The sequence below is a fragment of the Ptiloglossa arizonensis genome, chromosome 6 (genome assembly GCF_051014685.1).
Source record: "Ptiloglossa arizonensis isolate GNS036 chromosome 6, iyPtiAriz1_principal, whole genome shotgun sequence".
NCBI lineage: Eukaryota > Metazoa > Arthropoda > Insecta > Hymenoptera > Colletidae > Ptiloglossa > Ptiloglossa arizonensis.
Window position 1 is genome coordinate 25,839,252 of NC_135053.1, and position 18,967 is coordinate 25,858,218.

An 18,967-nucleotide genomic window follows, 5' to 3' on the forward strand; every position below is an offset into this window, starting at 1 on the left:
ATCCCGCTCGATTCGTCTTCGAAATCGCGGTAACGCGGGTACGAACGAACCGGCCGAACTGCCGCGTTCCGCGCGCTTGTTTATTATTTTCCGTCGATCGCGGAAGCTCGAGGGGGAGCTCGGCCGATGCGCCGAGAGGAAATACGGAACGGAATCGGGCGCGACCCTCGGAACGCGCCGTTCGAACCCCGGACCGAGAAACTTCCGCGAAACCGACTCGAAGACGGATCGATCCGTTCCGCGGCGCGTTCCCGCGACTCGCGGCACAAGGAACGACGAATAAAGAAAGAGAAAGAGGGTGCGCGTACACAACGTACGTGTGTACGCTCGCATCCGCGAGAGACCGAACGTGTGCTTACCTCTCGCTTGTATCGACGACGGAGAGGAGGCGAGACCGTAGTTTCTCGAGCCCGAAATCCATAAGTTAAGAATTTTTCGCGGAGTGGAAAACTTTCGTATAATATAGCGTTCGGTCCCCGCATCCGAGCTCCGCGGCGAAGTTTCGTAATATATTACGCGTTTCTCTGGCTCGTCGCGGCCTTAACGGTTCACCCAGCCCCGGGAACAAATTGGAATTTTTACGTTCGAAACTCGGTCGTCGCGTTTACGGTTCTCTCCTTCGGCTGGAAATCGTCGCGAGCCGTTTCTTTCCGTTTAATTTGATCGCGAACCGACGGAATCGACTCGGCTCGCGTAGCCGAGTTCGGTATCGGGTATCGCGGCGATCGTTGGACGTTCGCGGTTCCCCACCTCCCCTCCCCTCCCCATCCCCTCCCCTACCCTTCGCGAAACAAGTACGCGACAAAGTTGCTCGGTGCGAAGTTGCCGCGATTTCTTCCATCGGCTGGGAAAAAGTTCGACCCTCGCTCGGTAGCTCCGTCGCGAAATTATTTCGCCGCCGGTGAATTCCCTTTTCGAACGAAATACAGGGAGAAACGACCGCGCCGGGCTCGCGGCGAGTAGAAACGGCCGCTTTATCGGCTCGAAATCGATCGATTCGCGCGCATCGGAGTCTCGCGCAAAATATAAAAAAGAAAAAAAAACCGAAAAAAAGGAACGAAAAAAAGGGAAAGAGAAAAAAAATGGAGGGAAAAAAAAGGCCGGGGAGAGAGGGAGTAGAATAGAATTCCTCGTATCCCCGCCGCTCCATAACTTTTGACGAGTTTCAACGAGTCGAAACCGTGGCGAGATGTGGATATAATTTTATCCAGTTTTTTATTGCGGACATGTTGAACTGGTAAGGGCTTCGATAGCGGCAGCTGAATCGGAAATATTGCCCATAAATATCGGAGATACCCACCCAGCCACGTGTAACTTCACGCACGTGCAGCCTCGCGCGTACGTACGCGGAATCCTCGCCGTGGTGTGCCTCTCGCGGATTCGTATACGCTCGCATCGCGCTACACACGCTAGCTGCCTCCGCCTCCACCTCTACCTCTTCCTCCTCCTGCTCCTCCTCCTGGTTCTCCACCTCCTCTGGTTTCTCCCTTCGTCCCCCGGCCTATCCGGCGCGTACCTGCAGATAGCCGATTCGTATCGTCAATCCTGGCCACCCTATACCCTCCACGGTATAGGGCCTACGCCGCCGCGTTCGCGTTCGCGTTCGCGTCCGCGTCCGTGTCCGCGTCCGCGTCCGCGTCCCGTATCTATTCCGCGACGGCTCTATCGCGAAATGGATTTTTTTTCAAAATCGTGAAAGCGCAACCCGCCCCTACCCCTTCGCCGGCTCCGCTCTGCCCTCTCCTGGCCACCCACACCGAAACCCCCTCCCCCTCGCAAAACCGATCCCCCTTAACCTCCTATTCGCCCCGTTCCCCGCTACGGCTTCTCCTCCCCTCGTTTCGCATACCACCCTCTCGACCGCGGTTACGCTGGAAAAAATGTTTCAAATTCCTCGAATTGCCGCGATTAGTTTCCGTCTCGATTGTTCGATCGGCCGGCCATTCGAGACGGATCGTCCGAGTACGCCGGACACTCGCCGCGTCCGACGCTCGTCGACCTCGCCGATTACGGATTTTCGACCCGAAAAAATCTCGGTCTTTGTCCAAACGTATTCGATAACGTTCCCGTAAAGAACGCTCGTTATCGTTCGTTTTTTCGAGAGACGCGTCGACGATTCGATCGCTTTCGTCGAGGGTCGGTCGATCGTAAAGGAGATCGAAGGTCGCGGAGGCGTTTTCAAAGACCGTACCGGTGCCCGGTTTTTCGAGGAGAACTCGCTGGCGTCCGTCGGGCAGAACGAAGCGCGGCGTCATCGCGGATACGCGCCCCGCGTCGTTCGAAGCGAGCGAAACGAGTCTCGGTACGGTCGAAGCGCGACAAAAGGCGAAGTGGCTCTTTCATTGGCCGTGGCAGAAAGCGCGAAATAAAAAAAAAAAAGGAAGAAAAAGGAAAAAAGGAAAAAAGAGCGTCGAGAACGAAGTGGTTGGATCGAGGAGGGCGCGCGGGACGGGTCCCGGTTGGGGGGAGATAGGAATAAAGGAGGCTTCGCATTATTTTGAACGCGGACCTCCGACTCTCTTTCTGCCTCTTTTTTCTCGTTCCGTTGCCGGTCTGCTGGCGGTTTTCGGCCGGGAGAATTCCCGGATAGGTGCAGGCGGAACAAATCGTTGAGAACGCCGCGCGAAAAGAGCCGGAGAAAATTCGTGGCAGCGCGGAGATAGACGGGCCCGGAACGGGGAAAACGTTTCCCGCGTTCGAGACGCTTTTCAGCGACACCGGCGTTGTCCCCGAGGCGCGACGACGATCGCTTCGAACACCGATTGACCGTTTGCCTCTTTTTCTTCGTATTCTTCGCGTCGATTTCGAAACTCGCGACGCGCGGCACCGTCGGAACGACGCAAATTTCGGTAACCGCGAGTTTTCCGCTCGGTCGGAAATTCGCGGCAACGAAGCCCCTGCTTTCGCTGAACAAGCTCTTGAGTAAATCTTAAATTAGCGCGCGTCGGGCGGGGTGCATCGGCCGGTGGTGGCGCGCTCGAAGCTCGGTGTAAAATTGATACGAAGCGGCGAGCGGGCGCAACGACCGTGCCGGCGAAGGCGCGCGAACGCGCGATTGATATCGAATAGCTGGAATACCGCCTCGGAAAGGAATAAAAAGAATCGGGGAGCCGTGGAAAATCGATGCGAAACGATTCTAACGTTTCTCGTTCCCCGACGATACGCCGATTCGAAGAGCGTGGATTTCTCGTCGATAAACTTGCACCGACGAGCCGTGCTTCCCTCGACAATGGAATCGACGAGCCGCGATTAAAAAGTTTCCGCGGCCCGTGATGTTTCTCGCATCGCTACCGGTCCACCGTCCGAGAAACGATCCGGTGCGAATGTCCTTCACGAACACGGATACCGGGGAATATCGTTATCGTTATCGTCCAAGTCGAAACGGAAGCGGAACGGCCGTTTCCTCGCGAATTCGTCGGTTCGGACGAGTCGAAAGTTTCGACGCGTCGCCGGTCTCGAAATCTTTGGAACGTATGCTCGGTGCGCGTTCGCCGGCCAGCCGACGCTTCCGGCTCTCGGGATGCTAAGTACGCCCTCGGATACGAACGTGATTAATTACCACCAAATAGGAGCCGACGTAGATTGATATATCGAACGTTCTTGCAGCTTTCCCGTCGATTTACGGTCGCATCTATGGGTTATGACAATGGGGACAGAACGGGCGAGGGTGGGGGGACGCTGTACGCGGTTGTCGTCGATGCGCCGAGCTGTCGATAGGCCGAAGAGAGAAAGGAGATGGATAGATCGCCGGATGGATAGACGACGCGCGGCCGCCCACCCGCCGCCGACCCTCTACGGATAGAGGGACGCGACGAAGAAAAAGAGTCGACGCGGGGAACGGTACGGGTGCTCGCGACGCTCCGGGGTGTCATCGAAGAACGCTCGTTGACGAGCCGAAGAAAAAACGAGAGGGACGAACCAACGCGTTCCGCGACCACCGCGACCATTGTTTTCCACCGATCTCTTCGAAGCGCGAAATCGAAGAACGAACCGCGGAGAACGAGCGCGCCGCGAGTACGGCGAGGATCGAGGTTGCGAGGAAGACGCGGTTGAAAAATTTCGGAAGAATCGGGAGTTTCGCGGGACGAAGTCGCTGGTCGAACCGTCGTTTTCGATGCGAATACGAGCCAAGATCGCGGGTGACGTTGCCGGCTGTAAATGCCGCGTTCTGTAAGCTACTACACCCGACGTATGTAATTATCGAAGCCCATTTGCGCGTGTAATTCGCTGTAAAGCACTTTGTCGTATCGAGTACAACGTCGTCCTCGTTACACCGAATCGCAAGATTATTCGAGCCTTGTTGAATTTTACGCGTATATTTGTCGGCAATCTACGAAGGGATACGACAATTCCGGCGTTCGATTACGCCCGCCGCAGCGGGGAACGATGAAAAAAAGGGGAAAAAAAAAAGAAAGCAGGGAGGTACAAGGTTAATGACTGTTCCCTCCTTCTCCCTCGGCCTTTCCCCGATCGGGTTCGGTCGCGTAGGAAACGAGCTACGAGCTGCGCAACCTCTCGTCTTGAAATTCCCGGTCGTCGTAGTTGGAATAATAATTAGTCAATTAATTAACGTACACATAATTATCAACGAAGACGAGGAAACCCGTGCGAGGGCGGGGTGCGAGTGCGGTTGGAAGTGCCAGCTGTCGCTTTATCGGTAGCGTAACCACCATCCACGCCTCGTTCGGTTTCGCCTTCGATTAGGAATTATTCAGGAAATTAATTGTGCGTGAAGTCTGCCAACGCGACCCTCTTCTGTCTCTCCGTCCGTCTCTGTTCCCTCCTCGATTTCTCGGTCCGCGTTCCACTCTTTTCTCGGTTCTCCGTCCCTCGATACGCGCAGCCTCTCTCTCTCTCTCCCTCTCTCCCTTCCGCCGCGTCCGGGTCTCTCGATCCGAGTCGAGTCGAGTCGAGTCGAGTCGAGTCGAGTCGAGTCGGGTCGGGCGGAGTCGAGTCGAGTCGAGTCGAGTCGAGTCACCCTACCGCGTACCACTTCCGCGATCTCCCATTCTCCGCAACCACCCACACGCGCCACCACGCTTCCTCTCCTCTGCCGAGCGGGGTCGGAGCGCACCCGTCAGAAGTGGCACTCTTTTTTTCAATATCGTGCTCCTCGAGCCCCGTGCGTCTCGAGGCTCGGAAAATATGACGCATCGAATATAAAAAAATATACAACGCTCGGCTCCATTATTATTCCCCCGAAGCGGTCTCCCTGCGGTTTACCTAATTCTTTCTTCCGCCCCCTTGTAACCCCCCTTCCGACCCCCCACCCACCCACCTTCTGCCTCCGCTTCTCCGATTCGCTTTTCTCTCCCCACGATTTTTGCAGCGAGAGAACGAAACGTCGGCCGGGGTTCGCGATCGTTTCGCGATCGATCGAGAAAAACCTCGAGGTTGGAACGTTGCAAAGGCCGAGTATTAACGCGACGGACGATCGAACCGCGCCTCGCTCCAATTTCCTTCGTATTTTTCCAAGCCGCGATCGTTTCGCCGAATCCCTGCGGAGGACGTTCGCATCGAGGGGCCGTTTAGCCTCGGGACGCCGAAAAAGAAACCCACCCTCTCCTCGCAAATTTTCCACTCGAAGGTTACCCGTTTCTTCGAACGCGCGAGCGAGAACGTACTCTTCTCGCGCAACTACGAGCGCGAGTCGCGCAAAGTATTCAACATTTTTGGAAACGACAGCGCTTCGAAGAAAAGGACCGTCGACCCTCGAGTTTTCAAAGTTTCGATCACCGCGTTCGTTGCGACGGAAACTTTGCGAAAACGGCAACGAAAAGGAATAACCCGTTCGTCCAGAAGTTGCTCGGTCGTTGGGAATCTTTCGGGTTCTCGTCCAACGCGCTCGCGCTTCGCGAGTCTTCTCGCGATAGCGATCGACGCGTCGTAAACTCGCGGCGTGGCGTTTGCCCTCGGTGACCTTGCCAGATGCGCGACCTTCCGGGCCCGATTGTTTCGCGCCTGGTCGCCTGGCAACGAATATCGATAATTTCGCGCGGAAAATGCGTTTAAATTCGGAACTCGTCGAACGAGCGCGATACTTTTCCAGCAGGTTCGAGTTTACGATAAGTCGCGGTTTTGGAATCGTTGAATTTTTCTCGGGAAGGAGCAGAAGCGAACGGGTACGCGGAAAACGTGCAAACGCGGTTCGCGCTAAGCCAAAGCGATAAAAGTGGTCGGAAACGTTGCTTTCGGAGCGATTTCCAAAACGTTCGCGCGCCTTTTTCGAACGACGATCCTCTTCGATCGGACATTGCCGATCAGTTCACCGGCGATAAGTAGCTTTCTCCTGTAATCGCGTCGAAACGCGCTGGGCTATCGATCACCGTTTCGCGCTTTATCGAAAATATACGTCCGTCCGTTCGCGACGGAGCAGCGTACCGATCCGCGTACCGCGATTTAAAAATTTCCCGAGCTCGTAACTCCCGTTTACGCGCTATCGCGACGGTACCCTTTTCGGTCGTTCGCGTCGATTTAATCGCGGGAACTGATTCGGGAAAAGAAACGGCTGGTTCGCAACGGCGCGACGATAAATTTCATTTAAATACAGAGTCCGACTATTTGCACGATTTACCGCGTACCGTAGCCGCGATTCCGTGCGTACGAGGATAGATTCCCGGCCTCTTCGCTTCTTTTTCCGTTCGCGATTCGTCGAAGCGAGAAATTCGGTCTCGAAGGCGAAGCTCGTCCGGGTTCGAACGGACCCGGTATCCGTCGAACGAAGGGAAGAAGAAACGCGACCGAGCGACCGAGCGACAAAGAGCGGGAACGAGACCGAGCGGTCCGCGCGGAACGAATCGCACCTGTATGCGGGTGAATCGGGGCTACGCTCTACTAATAATTGTGCTCATCTATTTATATTAATTATCGGCGATTAGCAATACCAATTAATCGCATTATCGTCGAAGCCCGTTCGCGAGCGCGCGGGCGCGGGCGCGGGCGCGGGCGCGGGCACGGGCACGGCCGAGCGTTGCATCGTCGGATAGAACGGTACCGTTGCCGGAGGTGTAGTCGTTGCTGTCTATTGCCTCGTTGTCGGCATTCCCCGGTGTTGCCGTTGCTGGGAAGAGGGTGGCGGCACGGAGGGCGACCCTCTACACCGGGGGTGGGATCGCGCTACCGCGGCACCAGCGACGAGTCGCTCCGCCTCGTGAGTAATTTACTGTTATTGGTCGAATTATGCCACGGTCGAATGCATATTTATGCGGTTAATTATAATTTATGATAAAGCACCGTCGTGAACGACGATCGGCGGTTTAACGCGGAACGTCGAGTCTCCCCGATGACGCGATCCTCCGGGGGAAATCGGCCGAAAACATCGCGCGCGTTCGATCGTTTTCTTCCTCCTACCGCGCCTCGACGATCCTAGATCCGTCCTTGCGCGGAATTTTCAACTCCCATCCCTCCGATCGATCCTTTCTTCCCTTCCACCGGATATCGATCGCCTCGCGATTACCTCGCGGAGCGAGAAAAACGAGAGTGTCTTCGGCGGGCGTTGGTAAATTGGCGTTGGCGATAATTACCGACGCCGTTTCAACGCGGGAGAAGAGGAAGAGGGAGGACCAGCGGGGGGTGGAAGACGCGAACTCGACGCGCGTTACGCGAAAATATACGATAAATCCATAGGCGTATCCGCGGGGCTGTCGCGTGCTCGCGAGCGGAAGAGCGCAGCCACGAAGGAGGCGGAGGAGCGAGAGGTACGAGAGGAGCGAGCGCGGGAGGCCGAAGAGGCGCGAGGGAGGGAGGAGGGAGGAGGGAGGAGGGGGGGGGGTGCGGGAGAGCCACAAAAAGCAACAGCTCGGGTTGCCGCATAATGGGGTTTTCATATTTTCACCCGTGAATGGCATCGCGCATCGGTGAGTCGCGTAAATGGGAAGGCGCGCTGGTAGGTTTCGCGTCGCAGCTGCGACTGCAACGGCGAATACAACGGCGAAATCGACAGCGACAACGACAGCGACCACGACCGCGACCGCGACGGTGACGGCGACGACGACGACGACGACGAGGAGGACGACGACGACGTCGACGTCGACGCGAGGCTCGCGCGAGGACCGGCTCGGCGAAAGCGAGCGCGACGGTGCACCGAATCGACCACGCAGCCCGGAATTAATAACTGGCGCGAGGTAACCGTGTGCCGGTATATCCGGCGTGGGAACATTACGAATCCTCTTCAACGGGCTTTCAGGGTTTTCTGTATTTTAATCGCCTCCGTTTCCGCAAGATTCGTCGCGCGAGCGCGGGCGCGGGCGCGGGCGCGGGCGCGCGAGAGACCGCTTTTTTTCATCGCGTCGCTCGAATTCGCCGGCTTTTCACGCTCGTTTTTATATTATCGCCTGTAATTATGCCGGCGGGGAAACATCGTCGGCGAGGAAATTAACGTCCGTAGAATGGAATAAAGATTCATTGTGGTTATCCGGGATACGGCGTGTCGCGTTCTCGACGCTTCGATGAATTTCTTTGGAGTGGTCGTCGGTGCGCGTCTGGCCCGTTAAAATCGGCGATAACGGGTTAAATTTCGCGTTACTTCGATCCGGGTTGGCGCGCGAAACAAGAGGAAGTTGGGCCAAGTTGGCGAGGCGGGTCCGTAAGCTGCGTACCTTATGGCCGTTCCTTAATATCGGCGGTGGGCCGTAGCGAGCGCAAGCGGTAAATCGCGCGTCGTACGAGGCTACTTACGCGAGGAGGTTCTCTCTCTCTCTCTCTCTCTCGTCCTCGTCCTCGTCCTCGTCCCTCTCGGCGCGGTTAGTCCCTCCGTCGACTCTCCTCCGCTCGAGTCTCCCTATCGGTAAGCGCGATCTAATGCGATTTGCATTTATATTAAAATATTAATATAGCGACGACGGCGGCGTCGGCGGCGGCGGTGGCGGTGGCGGTCGAAGAATGCCGGCGCGTTCCGCGAAAGATCGCGTTTTAAATGGAAAGCGAGCGCGTCGCTCGGTTTCCGTTTCGAGGAGTCCGAGAACCGATCGGATCGCGAAAGTCCTCGATGGGTCTCGTTCGCGCGGCGGCGTTTCGAGCATTCGGAGCGGAGGAAGTCGGGCGGAAAAGGGAAAGGCGCGCGCGTTGCGAGCGTTGCGAGCGTTCCGACGTAGGACGGAAGCCGCGTGAAAAAGAGCGTACACGCGGTCGTATATCGTGCCGCGCGGACATTAATTCCGAAAGGTAGGTAAGCCGCGGCGTACGTAGCCGGCGGCGGTGACGGTGGTGGTGGCGGCGGCGGCGGCGGCGCAAGTACATCCAGCTAATGTCACTTTGATTCTAGGTTGGGGCAGCGCTCGCGCGGCCCGAGCGACCGCTCGTGGTAGCAGCCCGTAGTCAGCTTCTCGAGCGCGCTCGAGGCTCCCATACATATTCATAAATAAGATACTTGCTTTTTGCCCTCGGGTTCTCCCCCGCGTTCCGTTCCTCGCCACCTTCCTCGTGCTTCGTCCGCGCCACCTTTTCCTCCTTCCGCTCGTTCTTCTCTCTTTTCCGCGGGCCGAGCCGGTCGCAGCCGGCGAACCACCCTCGACCTCGCTCCTCTCTTTTTCCTTTTTCTTCCTTCTTTTCTTTGCCACGAACGATCGCTCGGGCACGAGGACGGGAAAAAAAAGGAGCAATCCGGCCCTCCGCGGAGCGAGACGGCCAGAACGGAATCGTATTTGCATGGAATCTCCGTTCTCGGTCCCCTTTGCCGCGTGCCATCGGCCCGCGGGATTAAGACGCCGCCCCGTGCACCCTGCCCCGTGACCGACCGCTCCTTTTTTTTTTTAACGCGAGACCACGAACCGCTTCCTCCGCCCGGAAGAACGCTCGCGGAATTCCTCGGCCGATCGCTCGATTTCGATAACGCCGCCGAGAAACCGAGACGAACGATCGCCGACGACCACTCGGTGCTAACCTCGAGCTCGACTCTCGCCCGAGAACCTTTTCCGTTTCACCGCGGAGCCGAGCTCGGTTATCGTTCTACCGCGATCTCGACGTTTACCGGCGTTCGTCGAAGCCTCGTTGCTGCGTTCGGAGGGATAATAATTATCGGCCCTTTTCCAGCAACGTCCGTACCGCGAATCGGCAACGGAAAAACCACGGTAGGAACGTCCCGGTCGAGTGGATCGGAAATTCCCGGCGCCGACGAACGAGGAGTCGTTTTCCGCGGACGGGGGGTCCGCCGCGAACCTATTTTTCTTCGTCCATCGACGAAGCGCGGAACGTGTCCGGTTCGCGGGACACGAAACGTCGTTTTGCTCCGATGGAATCCATCTTGCAGTATTTCATTTTTCACAATTTTCAGCCGTGTCCGTTTCGGGCGAATTTTTCGTCGATTTTTCGAGCCTCGAGTTTCGAAAACCGTCCCTCTTCCTTTCGACGCGTCGAGTTTTCCTTTCGGCCGATGAAACCGCTAAAACGGTTCCGGAAAATCGCAACCTCCGAGGCGATAACCCCTTCCGTTTTCGCGTTCGTTCCGCGAGGCAATTCGCGTCGTTCGCGGCGGTGGCGGCGGTGGCGGCGGTGGCGGCGGTGGCGGCGGTGGCGGCGGTGGTGGCGGTGGAAGCCGTGTCTCGTTAAATCGAACGGAAAACCATCGATCCTGCGCGAACTAAAAGCGGGCAAAGTTTCGAACGGTGGTGCGGCGCGGGGCCGGAAGTTAGAAATCGTAACGAAAGGCGCGGCGTCACGGCGCATTAATGCGTCGCGGGCCTACGGGGCAGACCGCGGAAGAGATAAATTCTCGAAAGACTTCTCATCCATTTCGATGCAACGATCCGAGACCGCTCGTCTTTGTGATGCTAACGACCAACGTAGCCGCAAATATGCAACGAGCTCGCATATTTTCCACTTAATTGCATTTTCGTATTCGCCGACGTGTCAAGGAGCACCGAGGAGGCGATTCGGCCCGGCCGCCCGCCCCCGGGGGCCGGAATCGTCGGAGACGAGGCTGTTATCGCGCGTTTGCGGCCGTATGCAAACGGCTCGCGTCGTCACCGCGCACGGACACCTACGCGGCTTGTTTATTCCGGGCCGAGTCGGCGCGATCTCGCCTCGCGACCGCGGAATCGGAAATTCAAAGCCGCCGCCACCGCTACCGCCGCACGGCGGTGCAACGCGCCCCGACGCTCCGACGCCTCGCCCCTAACGATGCCGGGGACGCTTTCCTTTTCTCCCCGCGATTGCTCGAGCAAATTCCGCTTCCTCGTTAAACCCCGAGATTAATTGCGTCGATCGTTTGGAACTTTCGCCCCGGAGCGGAAGGAATCGGCGACGATTTCCTCGGCTCCGTAGCACCTGGCTCTTGGCCGAAACTGCGAATCGAGGTTCGTCCTAGGCGCGATACCGTGGTAAACGCTCGGCTCGGCGCGAAGGACTCCGTAAAGATTTGCGAGGCGAACGTCCGTCGGAGCGCGCTTCGCGGTGGCTAAGGTTCCTCGTCGTCGAGGCGAGCACCCTTCGCACCGTGGAATATTTTTACGCGGAACGTCGATAGCCGATAATTGGTAGAACACCGAGGCCGCGTTGCGCGGGGAAATCGTCGGAACTCGATAACGTCGGTCCGTCCGGGAGGCGAGAAACGAGCTACGCGAGCGATAAAGTCGCCGCAATGGGGCCGGATGGGAAAAGTGTTTCGAAACCGGAACGCGTCGAGCATGAATCTCGAAAGGATACGAGTTTCATTTCCCAATTCCTCGGCGAAAGGTCGCGTTATTTCCGGGCGTCGCGGAAACCGAACTTTCGTTCTCGGCTTCTGGAATATAGCCGAGCCGGTAACGCGTTCGTCCGCGTTGATCGCCGACTCCGCGCTCGTCCGCCTCGAGACCCGTCCGATTCTCTCCTCCTCGTCGCGGCGACGCCATCGCTCCCCTTTGCACCCTTCTGCCGCGACTAATTGACGCGGGGTTGGAAAATCAAGATGGCCGACCTATTACGTTTCCAATCTCGTCCCCCCGGCGGCACCCCGTCCCACCCACCTGTACCCGGGAGCCAACATCCTCCCCAAAAATAAATAAATTTCGCGCGCTCGAACGCCTCGTTTCGATTCTTCCGGGCGTCTCCGTCCTCCTCGGGGAACCGAGAGGCGGGAGGGGAGAAATCGAAACGAACGCAACGGGAATTCCTCGTGCCGGGGCGCGAACCGATCGCTCGCGAGCGTCTCCTAGCGCGGCGAGCCATTGAAAATTCCATTTTTAGAAAATTTGTCGGGGGGTCGGTCGAAAAAAAAAACAACTAAAACCAGCCCCGGGGGCTCGCGAGAGCTCGCGCGTTTTCCATCCGCGTCGCGTGGTTCGTTCGTTCGTTCGTTCGTTCGTTCGTTCGTTGGTTCTTTTCGCGTCCCGGCGGTTGTTTTTCGAGGGAACGGAGGAGGAAAGACCGACGATAAAGAGAAACGAATCGAGTTCTCCGCGTCTGCAGTTTTACTCGCGGCCGTAATAAAGGAATCTCGTTACCTTCGGGAAGCACGCTCGCTCATGATCGTGGAACGCTCGGTCGCGCGGGGGGCGGTGGACGTCGATTAGGCGAACGGAGGGAAACGAACGCGTCGGGACGAAGCGGCAGGGATTTGACAATTTCTCGCCAATGACGAGCGGAGACGAGAAATTGCCGCGGAATCCGTTCTCGCTCCCTCCGGCAGTCACTTATTTCCTATTTACCACCCTTCGTCTCTGCTCCGTTGGTCCGCGACGTCGAACGACCCCTTCTTACGCGCGAATCGCCCCTCGATACCTTAACCTTTGTCGTGGTTCGGCTAAAATGGCGGTTATAAGATGGCTACCGCGTTTTCTTCGCAACAACGGCCGTCGATCGATGGGTAATCGCGGCTTTGGCGAACAGCGTTCGACGGCCTTTCGATTTTACACCGAGACCACGGACAACGCCGAATTTCGCCAATCCGAGCTGCGTTTGCGTTCCCGCGCCTCAACTTTTCTTTCGAAAACCGAGAAAAGCGATCGGGAGCGTCGCCGGAACAATTAACCAGGAAATAATTTACGAAAATCGCGCGACCGTCGAGCCGTACTTTCTCCGTACAGCGTACACCGCTCGCGAAGAGTTCGTTCGGACAAGAAGAACGCGATTCCGTTCGAAATCTCCCCGGCGAGGTTCGACGTTTTCCATCGAGCTTTCTCGACAGTTTCTCTTTTCCTTCGCGCCCTCGATTGGTTTTTCCGTGGCCGTTTCTTCGCGACGACGCGGCGACGCTCATTGTGGGCGCTAACCTCCTTATCGTTCCCTCCTTTTATTTTTCCGGCCCGTTTCGCCCTCCGAGCACCCACCGATATTGTATTATCGCGTTTCTTCGTCCGGCTTTATAATTTTTCATCCGTCGATTTCTCGAGGTCCGAGTCTCCGCGATCGTGGCGTTACCGGCGAGCAATTCGCGTCGCTAACCTCGTTAAAGCCGTGGTCGGGCGCCGCCTCGAACCTCCGTGGACCGTGCTCGCGATTCGAGACGCGAGACGATCACCGTTCCCTGTATCGAAGAAAACGCAACAACGCCTACCGGACCGTGGGAAATCGATACGCCCGACGACGAATTATTTTCCGCGCGAGCGTGCATCCTCGCGTTACCTCCCTCCCTCCCTCCCTCTCGGCCGCGCAACGGTAGCGAAGTAGCGTGATTCGACATCGAGGAGAACGACAATTTAGATTTTACAGCGGTGATTAGCGGACGGTAGCGACGTTTTCCCGCTACAAGGTCCTCGATGGAAAATGCCCGCGCAACCGCTCGCTTTCGAGAAATTGCATCGCGTTTCGGTTAATGTTACGTATTAGCCGGATCGGCCTACGAAACCGAATAATTGCGGCTTTATCTCGCGGGCGGAGGTAGGGCTGGATTCGCGAGAAATCGTTTTAACGACGCAGACGAGTCGTCGAGCTCCTTCGCGGGACAAGAGATAATGGAATTCGAGGCGCGTAGCGTACCGGCGCGGCGACGCATTACGAAATTACGATTTAAGCGACGGGCGAACGAACGAGGACGAGCGATCGGGACAGCGCGAAAACGAGGAGGGGGACCGCGGGCGGAAAAAGGGAAAAGAGTAAAATTGGGAGTAGAGGCGAGACGAGACGGGACGGGACGGGACGGGACGCGGACGAGCGGGTGCTGGAAAAGGAAGAAACGACGCGAGACAGGGAGCGCAGGCAGGGAGCTTCCGGTTTGTCCCCCGGCCGGCGCTTCAATATTCTTCTCGGTCGGCGATCGGAGATCGAATTGTCCGTTAATTGAAATGATTAATTGTCTCACCTCTGGCGGCCCTGGTCGAACGGTTCGCGTCCCCTGATTGCTTATTTACAAATAGGAAATTCGAAAATGTGCAGAATCGCGCGAGCGCGACGTGCTCGACGCGGAGAGGAGAGGAGAGGGATATGCGATGGGAGGGCTCGTTTCGTTCGGCGCGTCCTGTCGTACGGGAGACGGAGACGGGTCGACGATCGCGCTGGTGTAGCATCCGTGGAAAGGGGGTGGCGGTAACTCGGATACTCGCTCGCTCACCGAGTTTCCACCGGCGGAGGATGGGCGGCAGGGGCCACGAGGTGGAGGCCATACGAGGGCCGCAATATCGTAGGATATTACGAATTTGCTATTTTCCGCGGCGGCCGAATTGAAACTGGGATTGTTAATTACTCGGTGATTATCGCAGGCAGAATCGAAGTCGCGCCGAAATTGCAGAAATCGAAATTACTTTTACGATCCTCCTTCTCCGCCCGCGTCCACGATCTCGGCCCACGGCCTTTTTCGACGATCCCGTCTCTCGACTCGACTCGACTCGACTCGACTCGACCCGCCTTGGACACCGAGCTCTCTCCTTCGTTCGCGATCGCGACTCTCCCGACTTTTTCCTACCAGCTGTTCTCGATCTAGGCGCTCGTTTCTCGATTCGACGCGAGCGACACGGCGGAAACTCGGGGGGTAGTTTTCGCGCGCCTCGGCCTCCGGCTCGACCGAGGAGCGAGACGGAGAAGGAACGGGAGGAGCGATTCTCTCGGTCAACGCCAGCGGGCAAATTGAAATTCGTAGATGCGGTGCGGCTCGCTCGGCCAATTGGAATGCAGAATCATACCGGAAATGCCGAGTAATGCGCCAATCAGAGTCTGGGAATAGTTAGAAGCCCGGATGATTAGGAATGCGCGCAATAACCTCTGATTAATGTGATCGGTGTATGGTATATGCCGTGTAGCGTGGCACGACGGCGTCGGTGGCGTCGGCGGCGTCGGTGGCGTCGGCGGCTCGTTGCTCCGTCCTTTGGCTCGGCTGCCGCTTATGCGAATATACCCCCCTGCCTGGGTTCCCTCCCTCCCTCCCTCCCAACCTCTCGTCCCTCGCGGCAAACTCTCTCTCGCTCGTGGCGAACCAGTGCGCGGCGCGCGGCGCGCGGCCTCCGTCCTCCTCCGTCCTCGTACGATTACACGCGCCTTACGCGCGTCTACGTGCACGTTGGCGCGGATTCCGCGCACACGCGCGTCCACCGGCTCCCTGTGTACCGAGGGAACGCACTCGTGCTCTCGTATTGCCGTGTACGCGCGTACAATATATCTTCGTTCGCGAACGGTATAGTTTGCGCAAGGGCTCGCCATCGGCGGCGACCGTTCACGAACGAGAGAACCCACCGGGGCCGGGGCCGGGGCCGTGGCCGGGGCCCGTTCGACCGGCTCGGAGGAGACCGCTAAGGGAAACTGTGCGCGCACCCACACCCGCCTCCGCCTCCGCCTCCGCCTCCGCCTCCACCTCCGTCCGCGCGGGGGGCGAGGGACTATGCATTTACATAAATACATAACGCGGGTGCATACAATGTTAGTGCTATGCTGTCAATTCTACCCTTGCAGCGAGGCAATTCTGAGTTATGCCAGAACGCCATGCCCTATGACGGGCCTCCCCCCTAGTATGCGACTGCACCCTTCGCGCGCGCCTACCCGTATGTTTGTGCCTACCGCCCTCTCCGCGCCCCACCGCACCTCACCTCACCTCGCCGCACCGCACCGCACCGCACCCCGCAACCCCGACACACCCCGACCCTCCTTCGTCACCTCCTCCGCCCTCGCCCTCGCCCTCGCCCTCGCCTTTACCCTCGCCCTCGCCCCTGTGCCATCCACCCCCGACTGTACCGTCTACGTCCCCCAGGTAACTCCCTCGCGACCCCTCCCGCCTCGACCTCGGTCCCCGTGATTGCGACATTTATCTCGCGTCTTTAAAGTCACCGCGACGAGCTACGAAATCGAGCTTCGAGATTCGAGTTTCGCGTATTTCTCCCGCTCTCCCGCTTCACCGAACGCGCTCGCCACTTACGCTCGCGTAATAATAACGGTGAATAACGAGAAAGCGTCTTTGTTCGGACGGTTGTGTTTCCACGGGCGGCGGGGCCACAAGGGGAGGAGGAGGTAGAGGAGGAGGAGGAGGCGGCGACCGGTGGCACCGGCGCGAAATTAAAACTACTAAATCTCTTTCGGCGAGCGGTTATAAAACCATGTCCCCTACCCGGTGTATAATTCCCGGCCGGGTGACGATATCGAAGGTAGCGAGTTCGCGAGCGAACGAACGAACGAATGTACAAACGTACGAACGCACCGAGCTTCGATCTAACGCGAACGTTTCTTTTTCTGTTTCAGGTGAGTACTCGGCGCTCCGTGACACGGAACCCACCCTGCGTCCCTCGAGAGCCCGCGAAACACGGCGAGCGGTCTCGGGCGATTAGGTAGGTCGTCTTTTTCCACGCGTCGCCGACGCTCGGACCAGTTTAAACTCGAACGATTAATAACGGAGCCGTCCGGCGATTTCTCGGCCACTCGATATTAAAGCCGGCGAGAAATTTCGAGTCGTTTCATTTTTAAACGCCGCGTTCGTTTCGGCGTCCGTCCCCATCAACTATTCACGAACGGATGTGCGAATTCGCGAGAGAAAATCCTAAAATATATTATATTTGTCGCGAGATCGGTCAAAAGGTCGCGAACAACTTTCCGCGATATTAACCTCCTTTTCCCCGACGTTCTCGTTTCCAGTTTGCCGTTCGCGGAACGAACCACGAGCCTCGATCCTCCCCCCCGAGGATCGACGGAGAACGTCGCGGAAAGATTGCGCTCGAAACCTCCGTCTTTCGTCGATCCCGTAACTTTTCTTGCGTTTTCGACGACGCCGAATGGACGAACGTATTTATCCGCGCGTTTCCCAGTCGGACGCGAATACGAAACGCGAAACGTACGTATACGCATCGACGCTCGGCGGTTTCTTCGCGAACGAGACAGGACAAGGCGAAGAAAAATATCGTAGGAATCGTTTGTCGGTCTGGCCGCGTCGCGCGCGTACTGGAGGCGCGGCTAGAGAAAACGATCGAGTTTTTTTTTTTTTTGTTTTCGACAACTTTTGTCGTTGCATCGTTCACGGCGGAGGGAATTTTAATTTAAAATTCGATTCGAACCGCGGACCCGAGCGGGTCGCTCCCGAGGGGGATCGTTGGACGTTTCCGCGTCGAATTTTCGATTCGTTCCAAGGTCCAGGAGCTTCCGTGGCCGTAAAAACCTCGAAGCCGGGAGGTACGCGACGAAACTTGCGGTTTCCGTCCGCGCGAAACGATTCGCTCGTCGAATTTCGCGCGACGAGAACTCGCTCGGAACGCGCGAAGATTTTCTACGAGCTCGACCGTTCTCGCGAGTCGAGATATCGGCAGCGGCGAGTCGCGACGCAGTTTTAAGAAGCGGCTCGCATCGATCGCGCGGCTCGGCGAAATTCGAAGTTGCCGTCGGTAATGCTCTCCGCGAGCAAGAGCATTAAACGCGAAGCGAGGCAAGGCAGCCGTTAAATTAAGTGTCGCTTATTATAATTGCGACTTTAGAGAAATTATTCCGGCGCGTAACGATTCGGTTCCCCTTTTCATTGTTTCTTTCCTCGCAGTTTCGCCTTTCATACTTTTACGACGACTCTCCCGGGCGGTAAAACGCCCGCTCCTCCTTCCCGTTCTCGACGGAATCGGCTCGCGCTGTTCGACTTCTTTTCTCTTTTACGCTCGCGAAAAAAATAAAGCCGCGAGCGGGAGAAACGATACCGCCGCCGCGGCGACGGTTAACGAAACTCGCGGCCGTTATCGCGAATTCGTTTCGTCCGTTTCTCCTCGGTTCTCTGCCACGATCTCGGAGCGTCTCGGGGTAGGTTCGCGATCCGAGTCGAGGGCGGCGGGTGTACGCGCGCCCGCCGAGTTTACGAATTCGATCGCGTCCGTTCGTCGAGCGATCCTCGCGTCGTTGCCCGATTCGAAGAGGAAAAAAAGAAACGAGGGAAACGACGGGAAGCCAGGGCGGCGGTACTCGCGAATAATATCGTCGGTGTATTTGCTCGTGTCGAGAGGAGAGCGCGTCGTCGAATACCCGGATACGGATACGGAACAGAAACATCCCAGCACCGGTAGCGACGCTTTATTGCGATTTTTATATTTCATTCCGTTGGGGTCCGGCCCGATCAAAAGCACTCTGCAGTATGCATGGGAAGTCCGATCTACCTTTGGTACCTGGTTGCGCGCCGGTCGGGCTCGGTCGCGCCGCGAGAGACCGGAGAAAAAGCGAACAAGAGGATATTCGCCCGAGAGAGAAACGGCTGCCTACGATTCGAGGGAGACCGACGCGGGGAGCCCGACGAAGAACGAGAACGAGAACGAGGAGGGGAAACACCAATTTTTCACCCTCGAATAAAATTATTATCGACGAATGAGTAAGTGGGTTGCAGGTTATCGGGTAGGAGGCTGGTTGCTCGCGTCGAGTCGCGGCGGCAGCGGTTCGAGCGAGAGGAAGGGAGGGAGGGAGGGAGGGAGGGAGCGAGGGAGGGGTGCGGGCGGAGGGCAGCTCGCGATGGATGGCGTTTGGAAAAGCTCGCGGCACCGAAGGCGAAAGCAAGAGCGGGGCTCGCGACGAGGGAGAAAGAGCGCGGCCGGCTCATTTTTAATATTTAAAATTTAATTTACAAAATGCCACCGGCTGCTCTCTTTCGCGTCCGAGGCACGCGTTCTCTCTCCCT

The 18,967-nt window shown here is 57.4% G+C and overlaps 1 protein-coding gene across 8 annotated transcripts in view; it reads left to right on the forward strand.

Moving 5' to 3' along the window:
• Positions 1 to 18,967, forward strand: part of LOC143148472 (protein bric-a-brac 1) — a 131,737-nt gene that overhangs the window by 57,427 nt on the left and 55,343 nt on the right. For 3 of the 8 annotated variants that reach the window (XM_076314840.1, XM_076314838.1, XM_076314841.1), the window contains exon 2: positions 16,576 to 16,661. The exons of the other annotated variants lie outside the window; for them this stretch is intronic. In XM_076314840.1, the coding sequence (XP_076170955.1) occupies positions 16,576 to 16,661 (86 nt within the window). The remainder of the gene's footprint in view (positions 1 to 16,575; positions 16,662 to 18,967) is intronic. 8 annotated transcript variants of the gene reach the window in all.